The 18963-nt window shown below is 45.9% G+C and overlaps 1 protein-coding gene across 2 annotated transcripts; it reads left to right on the forward strand.

Moving 5' to 3' along the window:
* Positions 1–5051: 5051 nt before the first annotated feature.
* GABARAPL2 (GABA type A receptor associated protein like 2) lies at positions 5052–16460 on the forward strand. Of its 2 annotated transcripts, none has more exons than XM_032613957.1 (4): positions 5052–5244; positions 5492–5631; positions 6780–6952; positions 15869–16460. In XM_032613957.1, exons 1-4 carry the CDS (start codon positions 5211–5213, stop codon positions 15957–15959), a joined length of 438 nt encoding a protein of 145 aa, XP_032469848.1. In that variant the 5' UTR covers positions 5052–5210; the 3' UTR covers positions 15960–16460. The 2 variants fall into 2 exon arrangements, with proteins under 2 accessions (XP_032469848.1, XP_032469849.1); XM_032613958.1 differs by having other exon boundaries at positions 5054–5244; positions 5576–5631.
* Positions 16461–18963: the final 2503 nt, after the last annotated feature.

Genomic DNA, 18963 nt, shown 5'->3' on the forward strand with positions numbered 1-18963 from the left:
ACCACAGTCCAAGATGACAATGTAATCAGCCATAAGTCATTATTTTGACATATCTGGTCCATTACCACTCATTTTTGCTTTAAAGCTTTTCTGGGGTGGCAACACAGCTCTTAAATACAACAACTGTTAGGCTTAAATCTATGTTATGATTCTGCCATTATACTGTACTTATGCTTTAAGTGAATGTCTTTCATTTATTTAAATAACCAGGAGACTTCCCTAGTGGTCCAGAGGTTAAGACTGCACTCCCAATGCCGGTGGCTGGGGTTCAATCCCTGGTCGGGGAACTAGATCGGTGGCTGGGGTTCAATCCCTGGTCGGGGAACTAGATCCTGTGTGCATGCTGCAACTAAGAGTTCACATGCCACAACTAAGAAGCCCACACACCGCAACTAAGAAGTCCACATGCCGCAACTAATGATCCTGCATGCCACAACTAAAGATGCTACAAGGAAGATCCTGAGTGCCACAACTAAGACCCAGTGCAGCCAAGATAAAAAAATAAATATTAAAAAAAACCCATTAAAATAAAATTTAGAATAGATGGTTCTGATGTTGCTTCCTGAGGGTGGCTGTGCTGTGAGGAAGGAGGTGTTTGCCTCCAAAGCTCCTTCTTTCAGAAGGAAACACATGCTGTAGCTGGTGTCAGCTTAGTCACTGCTGAAACGGAGGTGACTACTAAGAATTTGGGTGTATGAAGTGCTTCAGCCTCCTCTGAGATGCCATGAGCTTTGCAAAAGTGTTTAATAATAACAGATACTAATATTTACTCTTTGTTCCCCTGATTTGAGGAAACTACTTTTTGTGGTTTTATTTCAATTCTTGACAGAATATTAAATTTTTTTTAAATGCTAAAGATTTGTCTATATTTTGTCATTTTCACACATTCTTGACTAAGAACTGACGTCTCAGTTTCCATTTCCATAATTTTCTCGTGTTTTATGCAATTTACCTCCAAGGACAAAGAAAGTCGTTCTCTAAAAACTATGCATTTTAATCATATTTTACGGCTTCCCTGGTGGCGCAGTGGTTAAGAATCTGCCTGCCAATGCAGGGGACACAGGTTCGAGTCCTGGTCCGGGAAGATCCCACACGCCACAGAGAAAAAAAGCCCCTGCGCCACAACTACTGAGCCTGCACTCTAGAGCCTGTACTCTGCAAGAGAAGCCACGGCAATGACAAGCCCGCGCACAGCAACCAAGAGTAGCCCCCGCTCGCTGCAACTAGAGAAAGCCTGCGCACAGCAACGAAGACCCAATGCAACCAAAAATAAATAAATAAAATTAAATTAAAAAAAATTGTATTCTACTCCTTTCTATAAGCGCCCATTCAGGGTCTCTTGAATCAGGTTAGAACTCCGGAATGTTTGCTTCAACACTTTCCAACATTTCTTTCACCTTGGCATTTATATCACCAAACCTTTGACTTCCCAGTTCCCTCTTCCAACTCCAGGCTTTGTTTCTATCTGTTAAGGAAAGTTTACACTTTGGAAAATGCACCCTTCTTTCTGAAACATAAAATTCACATTCTCTGTGAAGTCTTTTTTAAAATTTTTATTTATTTATTTAGGCTGCATTGGGTCTTAGTTGCAGCACGTGGGATCTTTAGCTGCAGCATGTGGGCTCATAGTTGCGGCATGCAGACTCCTTAGTTGCAGCATGCATGTGGATCTAGTTCCCCGACCGAGGATTGAACCCAGGCCCCCTACATTGGCAGCATGGAGTCTTATCCACTGGACCACCAGGGAAGTCCCTCTGTGAAGTCCTTCTTGATAAGCCACACTTGGCTTTGTGTCAGCCCCCATTGTCCTAGCCATCCCTCAGTATCCATGTTCACATACCTTTGAAATTTACTCTCCATGTTTCACAAGTTGGTGAATGTGTAATTGCATATATGTATTATCCTATTTCTTCTTCTGACTCACCTCGTCAACTAACAACCCTCTCAAGGAAGAGATCCAATGTCCTTAGAACATTCAGTAAGCTAAATATAATGACCCAATAGGTAAAGAAGGTGATGCATATCATCAAGGCAGATCAGAGACACCAGTTAGAATGGTGAACTGGAAAAGGACATCAAGAAGGTAGGTAAAGATAGAAGACAGACACTGCACATCATTGAGACCATCAGATGACATACATGCCTGTAAGCTGGTGAACAGCAGACCTCTCCCCTGAGAAGTGTACTAAGTTCTTCCAGGTGCAAGCTGGTGTACACATGCTTTGAACTAGGACTCAATGGCCAGCTCAAAGGGAAGCAGGGGGTCTTCGGTCCAATTTCTATCTCCTTCACTGATTCATTATCAGATGGTGAATAACCATCTTCATTCCTCAGTGTTTAGCTCTATTCGCAAAATAGGTATTTTCATTTTTATACTCACTCTCTAGCGGATCTCTAGTTCGATAGCTTTAAATACTTCGCTTCTGAGTTTGAGACTCATAGATCCGTCTACCTACTCTACATCTTTACTTGGATGTGTCTCTTGGGCATCTTAATATAACCAAAACCAAAGCCTTGCTTTGCCCCCCCACCCCCCGCTGGCTCCACCCTATTCCAGTACATCAGTACATGGCAACTCCATTCTTCCAAAACCATGACTTAGACTCATCTCTCATAACTCACATTCAATTGACCAGCAAATTTTGTTGGATATACCTTCAAAATATATGTAGAACACAGCTGCTTCCCAACACCTCCACAGATAACTTCTTGGTCTAAACCAACAAAATCATACACCTAGATTATCACAATAGCCTATTAACTCTTCTGTTGCTTCCATCCTCAACCCCCTATAGTCTGTTGTCTACACAGAAGCTAGCCTGATCACTTAAAAAGGAAAGTCATATCATAACACTTTGTTTTTTTAACATTTTTATTGGAGTATAATTGCTTTACAGTGGTGTGTTAGTTTCTGCTTTATAACAGAGTGAATCAGTTATATATATATATATATATATATATATATATATATATATATATTCCCATATCTCTTCCCTCTTGCATCTCCCTCCCTCTCACCCTCCTTATCCCACCCTTCTAGGTGGTCACAAAGCACCGAGCTGATCTCCCTGTGCTATGCGACTGCTTCCCACTAGCTCTCTATTTTACATTTGGTAGTGTATATATGTCCATATATACACTACCACTCTCTCACTTTGTCCTAGCTTACCTGTCCCCCTCCGCATGTCCTCAAGTCCATTCTCTAGTAGGTCTGCGTCTTTATTCCCGTCTTGCCCCTAGGTTCTTCATGCCTGTCACACTTCTTAAAACCCTCCACTGGGACTTCCCTGGTGGTCCAGTGGCTAAAACTCCACGCTCCCAATGCAGGGGGCCTGGGTTCAATCCCTGGTCCGGGAACTAGATCCCACATGCCACAACTAAAGATCCTACATGCCGCAACTAAGACCCGGCATAGCCAAATAAATAAATACTAACAAACAAAAACAAAAACCCTCCACTGACTTCTCATTTCATTCTAAATAAAATCCAAAGTTCTTTAAATGGAATTCAAAGCTCAACTCACTTTTGTTCTAGATCCCTTTGATCTCACCTCCTAACACACACCCTCTTATTTATTCAGCTCCAGCCACAAGGGGTTCCTTCCTGTTCCTAGAATATGCCAAACCACTTTATCTAATATGCATTTGATCCCACACATCACTCTCTAGTCAAGCACCATGCTTTATTTTTCTAAACAGCACCTATCATTACCCAACATATTTTTTTTGTTTTGTCCCACTAGAATGCAAACTCCATAAGAGTGCAAGTGTTGTCTGTTCTGCTCACTGCTTTCCCCCAACACTTAGAACAGTGCTCCTATATGCAACAACAATAATTTCTAGGTATGAAATTCAAAGGATTTTTCACTTCATTTAAAACAGGCAAGAAACAAACACGGATTTTAGTTGCTCAGACACACAGTCTTAAAATATCAAAAATAATTTCAGAATAAAGCTAGATTCCACAACATCCATCAGGAGTTTCAACTGAGGAAATGATGAATGACCATGTTCAAACAAACAGGCCTTTCAGATGCATCAGAATCACAAGCACGTGGCAAGGATCACGTGTCCCAATTAAGTGAATATCTCCTTCCGTATTCACCAGCTCATAAACAGATGATGAACCAGAGCGCACTGCCCTGATGACTCTTGGAGGAAGAAAGGAATGACATCACTGGAGACCCTGAAGGCCTGTGCTCAGGCAGATGGCACACACACACACAGCCTAGGCTGTGATTGCTGAACCCCATGCTGAATGGCAAAGAAACCCATCTCGTGACCAGCTATCAGGGGAATTCTCTGAGCCAGACAGTCACCTCTAACTCTTCTGCCAGTTAAGGCGAAGGGGGCTCTTTGTGGTAAGTGTGATGTTACACTCCTCAAATGCGTAGTTATGATAGCTTTTCTTAAATGCTTATTCAAACATTTATTCGTGAATAAGGGAAGGAAATGGGATTTGTTTAAATTCAATTTCTAGGTCCAATGCAACCTATTATGGCTGTCCCCAATACTGAACCCCCGGTTTGTCATCAGTACCCCACCCCACACAGTCCCCTCAAACTAGTCACAGCCTCCAGATTGAGCCCCGAATCTATAACCACTCCAAACAATACTCCCCAAAGTGCCAACGCCCTAAATAGACCCCCTGCCATCACCAACCACCAGAGAACCCTCTTCTGTCATCCATACCTACAAAATCCCCCTGTTGTCACCAACGCCCCAGGCAGGTTTCCCTAATGAATAGTCCTCTATAAGAGCCCTAACCCATCAGCCAGAGCCCCACTCACCCCTTCCCCTTACCAACGTCCACTGAGACCCCACTCCTGTTACCAGTTCTCGAATATCCCCTCCCCAGTCACCAATATCCCTCACGGACATCTGTCACCAACTCTGTCATCCCCACTCCGCCGGCAGCCCCTCTCAGCGACCTCTCCTGTCCCGCCCCTTGACATGCGGCTCCGCCCCTTGACATGCGGTCCCGCCCCTTGGCGCGGCGTCCCAGCGAGCGGCGCCGGAAGCTCCGCCCCCTGAAGGTTGCTAGACTCCGGTAGCCGGAAGTCCCGCCTGCCGTGTAGTCGCCGCCGCCGCCGCTACCGCTACAGCTGCTGCCGCCGCCGGCGCCGCCGCCGTTGTTGTTGTTGTGGTTGGTGCGCTGAGCTCCGCGGCTCCGAGAGCCGGCTGCATCCTTTCTCCGCTGCCGCCGCCGCCATGAAGTGGATGTTCAAGGAGGACCACTCGCTGGGTAAGCACTCGGCCATTGGCCCCGCCGTGGGGGCTGGGGCGGCGGGTGGGCCCCCTCCCCCACTCGGGCCGCCCTGGGCTGGGCCCGGCGGCGCGGATGCCGCACTCTGGTCTCGGGTCGCCGAGGTCCCGGCACCCCGGGCGGCTGCCCACCCACCCCGCGCCGACCTCTGCGGGACCTTCCGGAGCCAGTGGACCGGGAACCGAGGTTGCCGGGACGCCTGAACGAGGACCTGGGGCGTTCACAGGTCACGGTGGGGAGGAGGGCCGGGGGCTCGGGACCCGGCCGGCCGGTCAGGCGCGACAGTCAGCCCGGTGCGTTTCTCCCATAGAACACAGATGCGTGGAATCTGCGAAGATCCGAGCGAAATATCCCGACCGGGTTCCGGTGAGTGGACTCCCCGCCCTCTCACCTCGCTGTCACCCTTGCTGTTTAAGACCCGTGATAGGGCTCCAGGCCATTCAACAGTTGACAAGTTTAGATTCCAGTCCCAGTTATAGTAGCAGATGGGCCAGACTGGGTAAGGGACCAGCTGGGGCCGGGGCGTGAGGGGCTTGAGTTGATGCTGTTCAGGATGCCTCAGTGCTGAACCTCCTGATCTAGGCCAACAAGCTGTCAGAAGCCTCTGGGCTTCCCTAGACAATTATGTAATAAACGATGTTCTAGGACAGGGCAACAGGTCACAGCCACTTTTGGGAATGGTGGTGGAGGGAGACTTTCACTTTGGTCTTGGAAGTGGTACTTTAGTCTCAGGACATTGATCTTTAACTTTGAGCCTCCATCTTTACCTGACTTCTAGTTCCCTTTTCTCACTCTGATCTTGACATCCTTTCCTGACTAAAAAAATCTGAGAAGCCACTGCTAGTGGCTTGTGTTTAATCAATGATACTTATCCTGTATTTATCCCATGGTAGGGGAGATAGTTTCTGTAACCCTTATTTATTTTTAAGGACATCCAGGCCTGTTATTGTAGCTTATTGCTTGTGAACAGTTCCTTTGGGGAGGGGGCAGGAGGGATAAATTTGAAACTTAGTTCAGAGAGAAGCAACAGACCAAATGAAGAGCTTCGTTCTTGGCTGGCTGGGCTTGCCAGTCATTCCCATTAGTCCATCCATTCTCATTTCCTGTGTTCCTTGAGATCTTAATTCCTCTGTAGTGTGAAGGCAGATCCATTCTGTGGTCCAGCCTGGAGTAACAGGCTGTAGAGGAAACCCTCACCAGATATTTTCGAGTCTGCCCAGACAAAATGTTGAAAAGCTTTGTAGTGAGGGCTGTGTTTCTCTTATGCGTGCTGAGATCAGGGATGAGAAATATAATAGTTGACCACAGAAAAGCACTTACCATTTCCCTATAACACATTTATATCAGTTCTTAACCTCCAGAGTGTGTGGTTTATTAAATCAGGGGCATATTTTCTCATGTTATGCAGTTTCCCAAACACCTCCTTGCCCACACACTGTTCATCAGCTGTCCAACAATGCAGGGCCAGAGCCTCACATTAGAAATCTAGTCCTGACCTTTCTTTGCTTTCACAGGTGATTGTGGAAAAAGTCTCAGGCTCTCAGATTGTTGACATTGACAAACGGAAGTATCTGGTTCCATCTGACATCACTGTGGCTCAGTTCATGTGGATCATCAGGAAAAGGATCCAGCTTCCTTCTGAAAAGGCAATATTCCTGTTTGTGGATAAGACAGTCCCACAGTCCAGGTGAGAGCTGTTTACTGCTATTGGCCATCTGCTTGATTGCTTACAGAACTCAAAACTTTGGAGGTCTGAAAACTCTTAGAGGTCCTGACGAGAAATCTGATTTTTGTGCTCCCTGACATCAGTAGTTCAAGGAAAACAAGAAAGGGCTTCAATAGGTGGGTGTGCGCTTTGGGTTAAAAAAACAGAACAAGGCCTGGACTTAAATTTCATCATTTCTTTTTTTTTTTTATCCTCAAACACCCAAGAATCCCTTTAAATAGTTCAGGACTTAATTAGGCTTAAGCTATCAGTAGAACTGAAGCCTGAAACGAGGTTTTCTCCAAATGATCCATGAAATAAGTCCTGTCGTTCTTCCCCAGGAGCTTGTGGTCCCTGCTGAGGCTCAGCTTCAGTTAATCACCCTGCCTACTTGCTCGCTTTCCAGGCTCAGCTCTGGCCACTGTGAGAGTACCTTGAGAGCAGCTGCCTGATCCTCAAGTACGTGGAAATGGCTGCTGGCCAGCAAAGGGCTCTGAGGTCTCTTTACAGACTTACACCTCTCTTGGTGCCACCTGCTCTGACTTTCAGAGTAACCACCCCCTTGCTCTTGCTCTTGTGCTGCCTGGAAGCAACCTTTGGGATAACTTGGGGCCTGAATCTAGGCAGGGGCATTACAGTTCCCTTCTAGGTAGTTGACAGTCTGGCTTTAGTCCTCTGTGCAAAGAGGAAAATTTTCTGGCTCAGTCTGTATCTCTGGTCAGTCCTTTCCTATTACTGATTTGAGTACTTCTAGGCCCCTCCTCTGAATGTGAATTCCTGGCTGCGTCTCATCTTAGTGACCCAAACTAAGTTTCATTTGTTATCCCCCCAAAAATAGTACTTCTGAAGCTAAGGCTTTAAGAACTCCTGGGAACTAGCCCAATGTGGCCAAAATATGTTTCCTTTGAAAATCCTTGAAAGCTCCAGAAGAGGCCTAAGCCATGTTCTAGTCCTTTTCCTATGAAAGGTAGACAACTCTGGCTACTTTTTGGTCTGATTTTCTCTTTCCCAGTCTCTACCACCTCCACCTCTTGGTGTTTGGCAGAGGATAAGGGAGAAATGGAAGGTTCTTCCGTTAGGCCAAGGTTCTGCCTGAGGAGACAGGCCAGGTCCTGCCTAATGGGTGCCATTGGTCTGCTTACAGCTGTAGCTTAGGAAGCTGTGGTGTTGCCAGGGGTGACCTGGTCATCCCATTGGGCTCTCCCAGCCTTCCTTCACCGGCCTCTGGGCAGTGTGGTGCTAGGCACACTCTTCACCAGGGAAGGCTGGTGAAGCCCTGGGCATCTGTGGTCACTCTCCGCTTCCCTTCAGGTAGTGGGGGAGATAAATCTTCATTCATGCCACCTGCAACTTCTGCAGCTCCTTGGTGGCCCTATGTTTTCTCCTTCCCGGTGGTGGCTTCTTATGGGAGGAAGTAGGTGACTAGGACCTGTGGCATTGAGTTTTATTTTCCTTGATTCTAATCCTCTGATACTTCTTGAAAGAAATGAAGCAGGCTTCTGGAGACATTAAGATTACGTTATCTAGCAATTAAAATGGCTGAAGATTTTAACTAACGCCCTCTCCCCCATTATCCCTGAAATATAAATAGAATTGGAAACGAAAAGTGATTCTCAGGGCAGCAGAGGCTGCTTCAGGGCCATTTTCTAAGTTTTATTTGCCTTTCCAACCTGGTAAGAATCCTCCCTGGAACAGATTACAGCAGTGACCCAAGTCACTAACCAGCCCCTCTGCCCAGGCTCTTCAGCACCTTTGGACCCAGTTAATGACTTCCTGCCCCATATTTAATGTACCAGTTCTTTGCTTGTTTGGTTTTATTCTTAAAAATAAATTTGCTTATAAATAAAAGAGGCATGTGACATCATTGGCCTTTATGCAACTGATGGCTGCACAAACAAAATTGCCAGTCTCCTTCCTAAAGCTACTGTTTGACTCAGTGTTGCCATTTCCTCCCCAAGGCAGTAGCAGCCTCTTTCGTAGCACTTTTCAGCCTCCTTAGGGAAGCATGGAGCCTCCTTTAACCTTCAGCCAGTGCTTGCAGCCTTTGGAGAGTGGCTGGGGAAATCAGAGTTGAGAGAGGAGGAGCCCTCCCCCATACCATAACAGACAGATCTACACAAGGATAACTTAATGTCTGAGGCTGAGCGAAAGTAACTTCATTTGTTCCTGCCTTGAAGCGGAACTTTGCAGGTGACCATCACGTAAAATAACGTGATTATTGTTTGAGTAGTTAGTATTAAATATTGATTCTAGAAATAGAGACAGAAGCAAGTCTCTAAGAGTTTTACTTTCAAAATTCTGAGTTCTCTTTTTTTAAAAAGGGGAGATCTCAACTGCCTTTTCCCATTTCCCATTGAAAAGTTGAATTCTCTGCCTAGGTGCCTGCATCCAGAATTGGGCCAGAAATGAAGGGAAAACTGCCTTGGTGCAGACAGGACTTGAGAAAGAATATCAGTGTATGTTTCCCAGTCACGGCTTTAGAGGGGAACCCAGACATGGCAATGGTGCCCACCTTTGGTCTTTGTTTAGAGCACAGATAAGAGTCTTCTTAGTCCCCTGTCTAAAATAGAAACAGGAGTATATTTTATTAAATAATATATATCTAAGATGTTATAACTTGGGAATGTTACATTGGGAAATCCGTGCTGTTTAAGATTATGGTGTTTAGTTGCTCCTGGCTCTTAAAGAGGTACTAAGTAAGCTCTTAAAGAGGTACTAAAAGAAGTTGTGATGTCTTACAGTCCAGACTTCATTTAGAAAGGTGCTTAAATTAAGCACATTTGATCATTTCTGGGTAAATACCTCTTCAAGAGCAGGGTTTATCTTAACAGTGGAATAGAGTTTATTTATATCGGAGAAAAATCTGATAAAAGGAATAAGCAGTAGTTAATTTTTGTATTTTAGAATCTTGGGCAGCCTTTAGGGCCATGTTAATTTTCACTCTGAGGCCTGTGCCTTTCCAGGATCCACAGCAGTGGCCGTTGTCCTCCCAGTTCACCCCACCCACCCTCCCCCTGCTGGGAAAGAGATAAATCCAGATACAGTGGAAGCACGTGGGGCGCAGAGCAGATGGATGGCCGGGTGGCCCATCAGCCCAGCCAATTCCTGAGTCAGGCTGGACCCCACAGCCTCCGCAGCCTGGCCTTGGCTGGGCCCAGGGGAAGGCTGTGCAGGGATAGGGCATCCACACAGTTCTAGGTCAGCCTCCCCCAGTTCGTAGGCTGGTGAGCAGCTTGAAACTGGCATGCCCTCAGCAGCATGGCCATTCCTGGGTGTGGATCCTTCTGAAAAGTGCCTTTATTATTGGTTAGTTTGTCTAGACCGGTTTATCTTGAATGGAAGTGTAGGGGACAGGGTTTTAGGGGGCAATTTAGGTTCATTTCACTCAGTACTTCAGGGTCCCACCATACCTTTAGCTTGGCTCCATGGCTTAAATCTGCCACTGGCTTTCCCATTTCTTCCCTTGTCAGACTCAGAGCTTGAAGGTGGCAGTCCCCTACCACCAGTGCTCAGCAGCCTCCTTCTTGGATGAGTGTCTCTTTGCTTTCAGATCCTCTGCTGCTCCAGTAGTGGCCCATCTGGTGCTGTGTGGCTTGGGCCTCTGGATTCTGAGAGGGGAGCCCGACTTCTCAGAGGTGTACAGAACTTGTCCTAAAGGAACACACCGGCCTTCTGCTGTACGCTGCCTGCTGAAAAGGGGCACGTTTTGCATCCCTGCCCTTCCACTTGGCTCTTCTTTTTTTTTTTTTTTTTAATTATTTTGTGTCCCTCATGACTTTTTTTTAAAGAGGGCTCTTTTTTAAAAAATTTAATTTAATTTAATTATTTATTTTTGGCTGTGTTGGGTCTTCATTGCTGTGTGCGGGCTTTCTCTAGTTGCGGTGAGCGGGGACTACTCTTCGTTGTGGTGTGCGGGCTTCTCATTGGAGTGGCTTCTTTTGTTGCGGAGCACGGGCGCTTCAGTAGTTGTGGCATGTGGGCTCAGTAGTTGTGGCATGTGGGCTCAGTAGTTGTGGCTCACTAGCTTAGTTGCTCCGCGGCATGTGGGATCTTCCCGGAACAGGGCTCAAAGCCATGTCCCCTGCATTGGCAGGCAGATTCTTAACCACTGCACCACCAGGGAAGCCCTTGGCTATTCCTTTTTTTTTTTCTTCTTTTTTTTGGTTTGGCACCCTGCACTCCACTCCACAAGAACCAAGCCTGACCCAGCGTGGTCTTGAGCGCTGCCACCTCACCAGACCCTCTCTCCCGCTTTCCCTCCCACCGCCCGGGATCCAGCTTCCCTCCTGCCGCCTCAGCCATCAGCGACAGTGACACCCTCTCCTCCCCTCCCGCAGCTCCCCATGCCAGGTCACCGCACCAGACAGCGGGTAACCGCCTTGGCTATTCTTTTAATGGAACTTTTTTTTCTTTTTAATTTATTGTATTATTTTTGGCTGCATTGAGTCTTCGTTGCTGCATGTGGGCTTTTTCTAGTTACGGTGAGCGGGGACTACTCCTTGTTGCGGTGTGCGGGCTTCTCATTGCGGTGGCTTCTCTTGTTGTGGAGCACGGTTCTAGGTGCGTGGGCTTCGGTATTTGTGGCTTGTGGGCTCAGTAGTTGTGGCATGCGGGCTCTAGAGCACAGGCTTAGTAGTTGTGGCGCACGGGCTTAGTTGCTCCATGGCATGTAGGATCCTCCTGGACCAGGGCTCGAACCCGTGTCCCCTGCATTGGCAGGTGGATTCTCAACCACTGCGCCACCAGGGAAGCCCCTTAATGGGACTTTTAAAAAAAGTATTTTGAAACTATATTTGTAGCCCTGCTCTTTTTTGGCTCCAGACCAAGTTATTCTGACTCTGTATGTGTGTGGCCTGATCCCACATTTGCTGTTTTTGAATTATACTGTACAGATGCGCCAGTCTTCTTTCTTGTCACCTAGGGAAGCCTTGGAATCAGGCGTTCAGTCACGGGCTGCTGACTGGAGCGTTTAGCTCCCAGTGTTGAGCATTGTCAGTTTTCAAGTTCCTGCCCAAGGGATACCCTGAGTATAAGGACACTGTGCTACTGCCAACTAAGTAGAGTTTCCACATGACACTGCGTGGCAGAGAAAAGGAGAACAGTGAAAGGGCTCTTAAAATCATTAGGCACAGCCATCGAATTGTAAAATTACAGGATCTGAAGGACCTGCTGCTCAAGGTGTGATACAGAAGCTGGCAGCAGTGCCCTTCCCTGGGAATTTGTTAGATAGAAATGGATAATCTCATCCTTGACCCAGACCTTCAGAATCAAAACAGGCACTTTAACAAGACATCCAGGTGATTCCCTATGCATGTTTGTATGTGTGAGAAGTGCTATTCTAAGAGAGGTCTTCACAGAAGGTACAAGAATGCTGACATTAGGTCATTAGATCTAGTTGTGTATCACATGGAGGCAGCACAACTTGGTGGTAAGAATGTCTCCTAGCTTTGTGATCTGGCATGAATTAGTTAACCTCTCTGTGCCTCACTTTGTTTTTTAAATTAACTAACTTATTTATTTTGGCTGTTTTGGGTCTTCGTTTCTGTGTGAGGGCTTTCTCTTGTTGCGGCGAGCGGGGGCCACTCTTGATTGCGATGCGCGGGCCTCTCACTATCGCGGCCTCTCTTGTTGCGGAGCACAGGCTCCAGACGCACAGGCTCAGTAGTTGTGGCGCACGGGCCTAGGTGCTCCGCGGCATGTGGGATCCTCCCAGACCAGGGCTCGAACCCGTATCCCCTACATTGGCAGGCAGACTCTCAACCACTGCGCCACCAGGGAAGCCCTGTGCCTCACTTTTATTATCTGAACTATGGATTATGATTGTACCTGCCTCCTAAGATTGTTCTGAGGGTAAAGAGTTAATACATGTAATGCACTTAAAACAAGTGCTTGGCACATAGTGTTTGCTATTATAATTAGAATTTTTATGATCAGCCTTTATAGCTGCTAGGGCACTGTTAAATTTATAAACCAAAGCGTTACTTAAAAGACAATGGAATCTGAAGACAGAAAGCCACATGATTATGGGTCCTCCTCCCCCAACCCCGTCAGAGTCTCAGAGCCTGCCTTAGACAGTAGTTGTTCCCTGGTCATTGTTCACTGCAGACAATGTTCAGAGTCTGGGGTTTATAAAGCTCCTCAAGTATTTCTAACTCAGCAGCACAACTTAAGAGTCACTGCCCTTGGGCTTGTAACTTGCTAGGAGAAGAGCAGAGCTTAGTCTGGCAGATGGAACCAGACTTGACATAGGCATCAAGGTGTGGCTGCCGCCTTTGAATTGCACACAGTGTCTGCTCCTTCCAAACCCCTTTGGTAATGATAGTGGGGAGACTGTAGTTCAGGTCTTATCAAGGTCACCCTGGACACTTGTACCAAGAGGGGCAAGAGAGTTGTGGCAGTAACGGTAGCTGTCTTCCCCTTGGCCTCATTCTGAGGATTCTCAGGGAAAAGCTGGGTTCCTCAGGGCATTCCTAACCACCAGGGTGAAAGTCTTCTTGAGAGACCCCGCTACTTGTTCAAACCCTTTGCTAGTTGCTGGCTCTTCACTCCACTTCCTGGCTCACTCTACTTCCTAGTCCCATGCTTTTAAAGATAAGCATCTCCAAAACAAACAAAGACAGACAAGCATCTCTCCCTCTGGCAAGGGGATTGTTTCTCAACTTGGCTGCATAGGGAATCATCTTGGGCATTTTTTTTTAATTAATTAATTTATTTTTGGCTGCGTTTGGTCTTGCTGCGCATGGGCGGGCTTTCTCTAGTTGCGGTGAGCGGGGGCTACTCTTCGTTGTGGTGCGCAAGCTTCTCATTGCGGAGGCTTCTCTTGTTGCGGAGCATGGGCTCTAGGCGCACAGGCTTCAGTAGTTGTGGCATGTGGGCTCAGTAGTTGTGGCGCACAGGCTTAGTTGCTCCGCGGCACGTGGGATCTTCCTGGACCAGGGCTCGAACCCGTGTCACCTGAATTGGCAGGCGGATTCTTAACCACTGTGCCACCAGGGAAGTCCCCATCTTGGGCATTTTAAAACTTACTGATGCCTGGGTCCTACCTCCAGAGATTCTGATTTAATTGGTCTGGGGTGGGACATGTCTTTCAAGCTCCCCATTGTTTCTGCTGTGCAGCTGAGGTTGAGACCTACCACCCACCACAGGTGTTCTCATGGGCACGGGTTCCTCCCTCTACCCACTGCCCCCCAAGTCCTCACATGTTCCAGGGCAGTGTCGTCAATAGAAATGGCATGTGAGCCACACATGCAATCTAAAATTCTCTAGTAGCCACATTAAAAAAGAAAAACAGGTGAAGTTAATTTTAATAGTTTTTTTTTTATCTGGTATATCCAAAATGGCATCATTTCAACATGTAGTCAAAATTGAGATATTTTACATCTTTTTTTTCATACTCTGATACTTTGAAATCTTGTGTATGTTTTACACTTACAGCACATAGCAATTCAGATGAGCCACATTTAAAGTGCTGAACATAGTGGCGACGGCACTGGACAGCAGAAATGTAGGACATTTCTGTCACAGGAGAAATTTGTAGTGGACAGTGCTGTTTCAGGGAGTCCTTATTTTACAAATTCCAGTTAGATCCTCACAGGAAGCACGATTTTATTGTACAAGATGCCAGTGACAGGCCATTCTGTATTCATACTCATCCACTCCTACGTTATTACTAGTTCTCATCTACCCACACAGCCGAACCAGCTAAGCTTGAAAATGGGCAGGAAGAGTAGGAAAGGAGAAAAACTCCCCTTTATAAATAAATGTGGTCTGCATTCCTGTTTACATGGTGGTCCCATACAGCTGCCAGGAGCAAAGCAGCAGCTGGGGCAGCCTTTGCTTCACTGGCTTGAGGCCTCCGACCCCTCTTTATCTACCCTCTGGCCCTTGTTCTCCTGAGTCCTGCATTTAAGCATCTGTTAAGACCTGTCCGGGCTTAGTGACCTCTGTCTCCTCTGGCGGCTCTCAGACTGCTTTGTCAGTGCTGGTTCTGGTTGACCCCACCACGCATGGTCATGCTGAGGTTTAGCACATGTCTGCACCTCCTCCTGCTTATCTCTAATAGAGCAGTCATGTGGCCAGAGCTCACCTGGGGCTCCAGGTGTTACTAGTCTTACTCTGGAGCCAGTGCACCTCAGCTTCATGGCAGAGAACTAGATTAGGTCTCCCCTGCTGCAGTCTGTTTTACTGCTGAGGGAAAGCCAGCTCTCCCACCCACCCATGTTTAGTTTGAGAAATATCTATTTCTGGAGGGTTCTTAGGAAGCTTGGGCAAGACTTCTTTGGATCCCAGATATAATATGAGAGCTTTTTGCATTACATGTGAGGAAAGTAACTTCCCTTCGATGACGCCGATGCAGATCTCTGGGGCACAGGGTTTCTGGCAGGCGAACTTCCACAGGAATCAGCCCACTCATTCTTTATCATGCTAGGTACGAATTATAAATCTTCAAATAGACCAGCCCTGAGGAGAGGAAAGCACAAGTACTCGTCTTTACCTTTGTCTCTCACCCACACAGGGATGGGCCTCTTAGACTCTTATTTTGCTTATTAGCTTTTCTCCCTAGCGCCCTCCCGCCCCTGCCATTCAGAAAGCATTGCGAAAGCACTAACCAGTACTAACCAACCACATCCACCCTAGGAGCTAGAGCTGGCTTCTGAAGGAATACCTTGGTGTAAGGGTGAGTCAAATGGCCTTGCCTGGGACAGGAGGATGGAGGTTGATTCTAGTCTTATCTATCGATTCCCAGAGAATTACTTTTTATCACCTACCACCAAAGGTGTGACAGAGTAGCTAGTTTAAGTACTGAAATTCTTTATCCTCAAGCCATCTTTCTCCCAACACGTAGACCCAGTGATCAAACCCAATTCTCAATGTTGTTTTTTGTTTTTCTCTTTCAAGCCTAACTATGGGACAGCTTTACGAGAAGGAAAAAGATGAAGATGGATTCTTGTATGTGGCCTACAGTGGAGAAAACACTTTTGGCTTCTGAGGGCCAGTGCTGGGCTAGGTGCACCGTTCCTGCTTGTGTATCTTGTAAATAGCTGGCCATTTTCAGTTACTATACCAGAACCTCTTAACATAGACCTATCAGTGCATTTGTAACTGGATTTATTTCTTAATATATTGGAAGGTATTGTTTCCTTAGACTAGTAAATTATCATACAGAGTTTTATTTTGAGTTTTTCTTTTTGTGCACTGTCCTCATGGCTATACTCTCCAGGGAACTTGTTCCTCTGGGAATCTTATTTAACGAAGATATTTCCATATTGAAGTGAGGTAGGTGGGAATTAAAATGAAAGGGAGGGAGATGATGCATTTATTCTCGATTATGTTTGAGGTGTTAGATGGCTAAGTATTAAAAGCATCCAAATTAAATCCTTAGCAATCAGAACACTTGCTTCACTAATCATGTTGGACTGAACTAATCTGTTCCTCTTTCTGAAACTGTTAAGGTAAATAATTAACAATAAAACTTCCTCTTATAAAGGCATTGCAGTGTGACCATGTCCTTTATTCACCTTCTTATAAATGGGTCAGAGAAGTAGCTCCTACCTCTGCCAGGCTAGGAGGAGGATTTGTGGGGCCTATGGCAGCACAGCTGGGCACAGGAAGCAGTGGTCTGTGTCATGAGGAGGGAACTTTTTTTTTAAAGTGGTTAATATATTCACATGGTTCAGATGTCAAGTCTCTCTAAAATGGTATACATGGAGAAGTCCTTCTCCCACCACTGTTTTCTGATTACCCTAACCCTCCACTTTTTGGGAAACTACTTGTACTGGCATCTTGTTTCTTTTCAGTTTGTTTTTGCAAGTTCAATTAAATACGAATATATGTCCAAAATGTTTTTTTATACAAAAGAGAACACATTGTATCTATACTTAAGTACATTGCTTTTTTTAAAACAGTATATCCTAGTGATCTTTCCATATCAGTTCATAGAAAGCCTTTTAATTTATTTTAGTATTGCATTGTGTGGATATATCATTATTACTGAAACTGAACAGGACCCTGTGGGGCTCCTGGGCACAGAAGCCTTTACGTGTTCCCCGTTTCTTGTAGGGAATAGACCCCAGCCTCCATGACCTTCGCTGAGTTTCAAAGGGCAGATTCAAACAGTTGCTAATCAGGGAAGGGAGGGGATGCAGAGACAAGGTGGTAGGAGCAGCCAAGAAACAACAGTGTAGCCTTGGGGCAGGTCCTGGTTCCAGGTCAAGGGGTACACATAACACCTTTGAGCTCTTTACAGAACTAAAACTCCCAACAAATGGAAGATGTTATGTTAGCATTCTTCATTCCAGAGAAGACCACCTGAGGCCAGATTAAAGGAACCAGAGAAGCTTATCAAGAGACCATCTGAGGCCTGGGACTGCCCTGGTGGTCCAGTGGCTAAGACTCCTTGCTCCCAATGCAGGGGACCTGGGTTCGATCCCTGGTCAGGGAACTAGATTCCCCCATGCCTCAACTAAAGATCCCATGTGCTGCAACTAAGACCCAGGCAGCCAAATAAATAAATATTAAAAAAAAAAAAAGAGACCACCTGAGGCCAGATTAAGGGAAACAGAAGCTCAGTAGGAGGAGACCACCTGAGGCCAGATTAAAGGGATGCAGGCCCTGCACACACCCTAATCTTATTGGCAACTCTGCCCATTGCTATAAAACTCCTCACCAAATCCCCCCGGGGTTGGGATACACAGTTTTTGAGGCACGAGCCCACTGTGTCCCCCTTTGCTTGGCAAAGCAATAAAGCTTTTCTGCTTCACCCAAAACTCTTGTCTCCGAGATTGAATGCAGCACTGGTGCACAGAGGCTGAGTTTTCAGCAACATTCCTAACTAGTGCCCTATTAACGGCATTTGGGTGGTTTGCAGTCTTTTACTATTACATACCGTGTTGGAATGATAACCATACACGTTATATGTACATGCATTCATGGTGCTGCTTTACAACCACTTTCTACAAATGAAAATTCAGATTTTTCCAGGCCATACATTTTATGATTTCTCACAAATTAGATGTGTAGGCTTGCCACTACACAGATGCATCTAAAAGGAAATGCTTATTTACTTCTCTAAGTCTTCCCCAGACTGTGGCTGGAGGCTAAAGCCATTACACAGATCATCAGAATAAAGAAACCAGGTATCATCCAGGGATCTAAGAACATGTAGTTAAAATGACTATCCAATTTTCTACTGGGGAAGGAACAAAGAGATTTAACTTCATCTTTACCAAATTATGTAAGCAATCCCTCCAAGTACTCTACTAATGTCAGCTTTCCAGATGGGATCAGAAAGCCAACTGTTTTTCTTTTAAAAGTAGTTTATAGTTAGCATTTATTGAGCGCTCACTAGATATACCAGATAATTTACATACATTGTTGCAATTAATCTTCAAAAAGCCCTTACGAGATAGTGTCATTCTTGCAGCCAGCCACACTGCCTACGAGTGGCAGAACTGAGACTCCAGACTTGAGATTTAAGAGAAAAGACATAGCTGGCAGTGTCATTTTGTGATTTTTTTTTTTCCTATTTACAGTATGTCTCACACTGTGCTAGACACTGGGGAAAATATGAATAAAGCATTACCCCCTACTCCAGAAGCTTACAGTCTGGTGGTAACCAACACATAAACAATTACAAAGCACTGTTCTAAGTGGTACGTAGAAAGTATTATTGGAACAGAGGAGAGAATAACTGTTACCTATAAAAACTATTCAAGCAGGCTTATTTGTAATATCAGTCAATAAAAATGGATTTGTTAATATTGCTTTTAAAATGCAACAGATGAGTGAAGGTTTTTTTTTTTTTTTTTTAAAAAGGGGATTCCTTGGCAGTCCAGTGGTTAGGACTCCGCACTTTCACTGCCGAGGGCCTGGGCTCAATCCTTGGTCGGGGAACTAAGATCCCACAAGCCACGCAGTGTGGCCAAGAAAAAAAAAGTTGCACGTAGTCTCCCCCGACTCTAGTCTGTAACAGACACTAGTAAGATTTTACAGAT

This window comes from Phocoena sinus, chromosome 19, assembly GCF_008692025.1.
Source record: "Phocoena sinus isolate mPhoSin1 chromosome 19, mPhoSin1.pri, whole genome shotgun sequence".
Lineage (NCBI taxonomy): Eukaryota > Metazoa > Chordata > Mammalia > Artiodactyla > Phocoenidae > Phocoena > Phocoena sinus.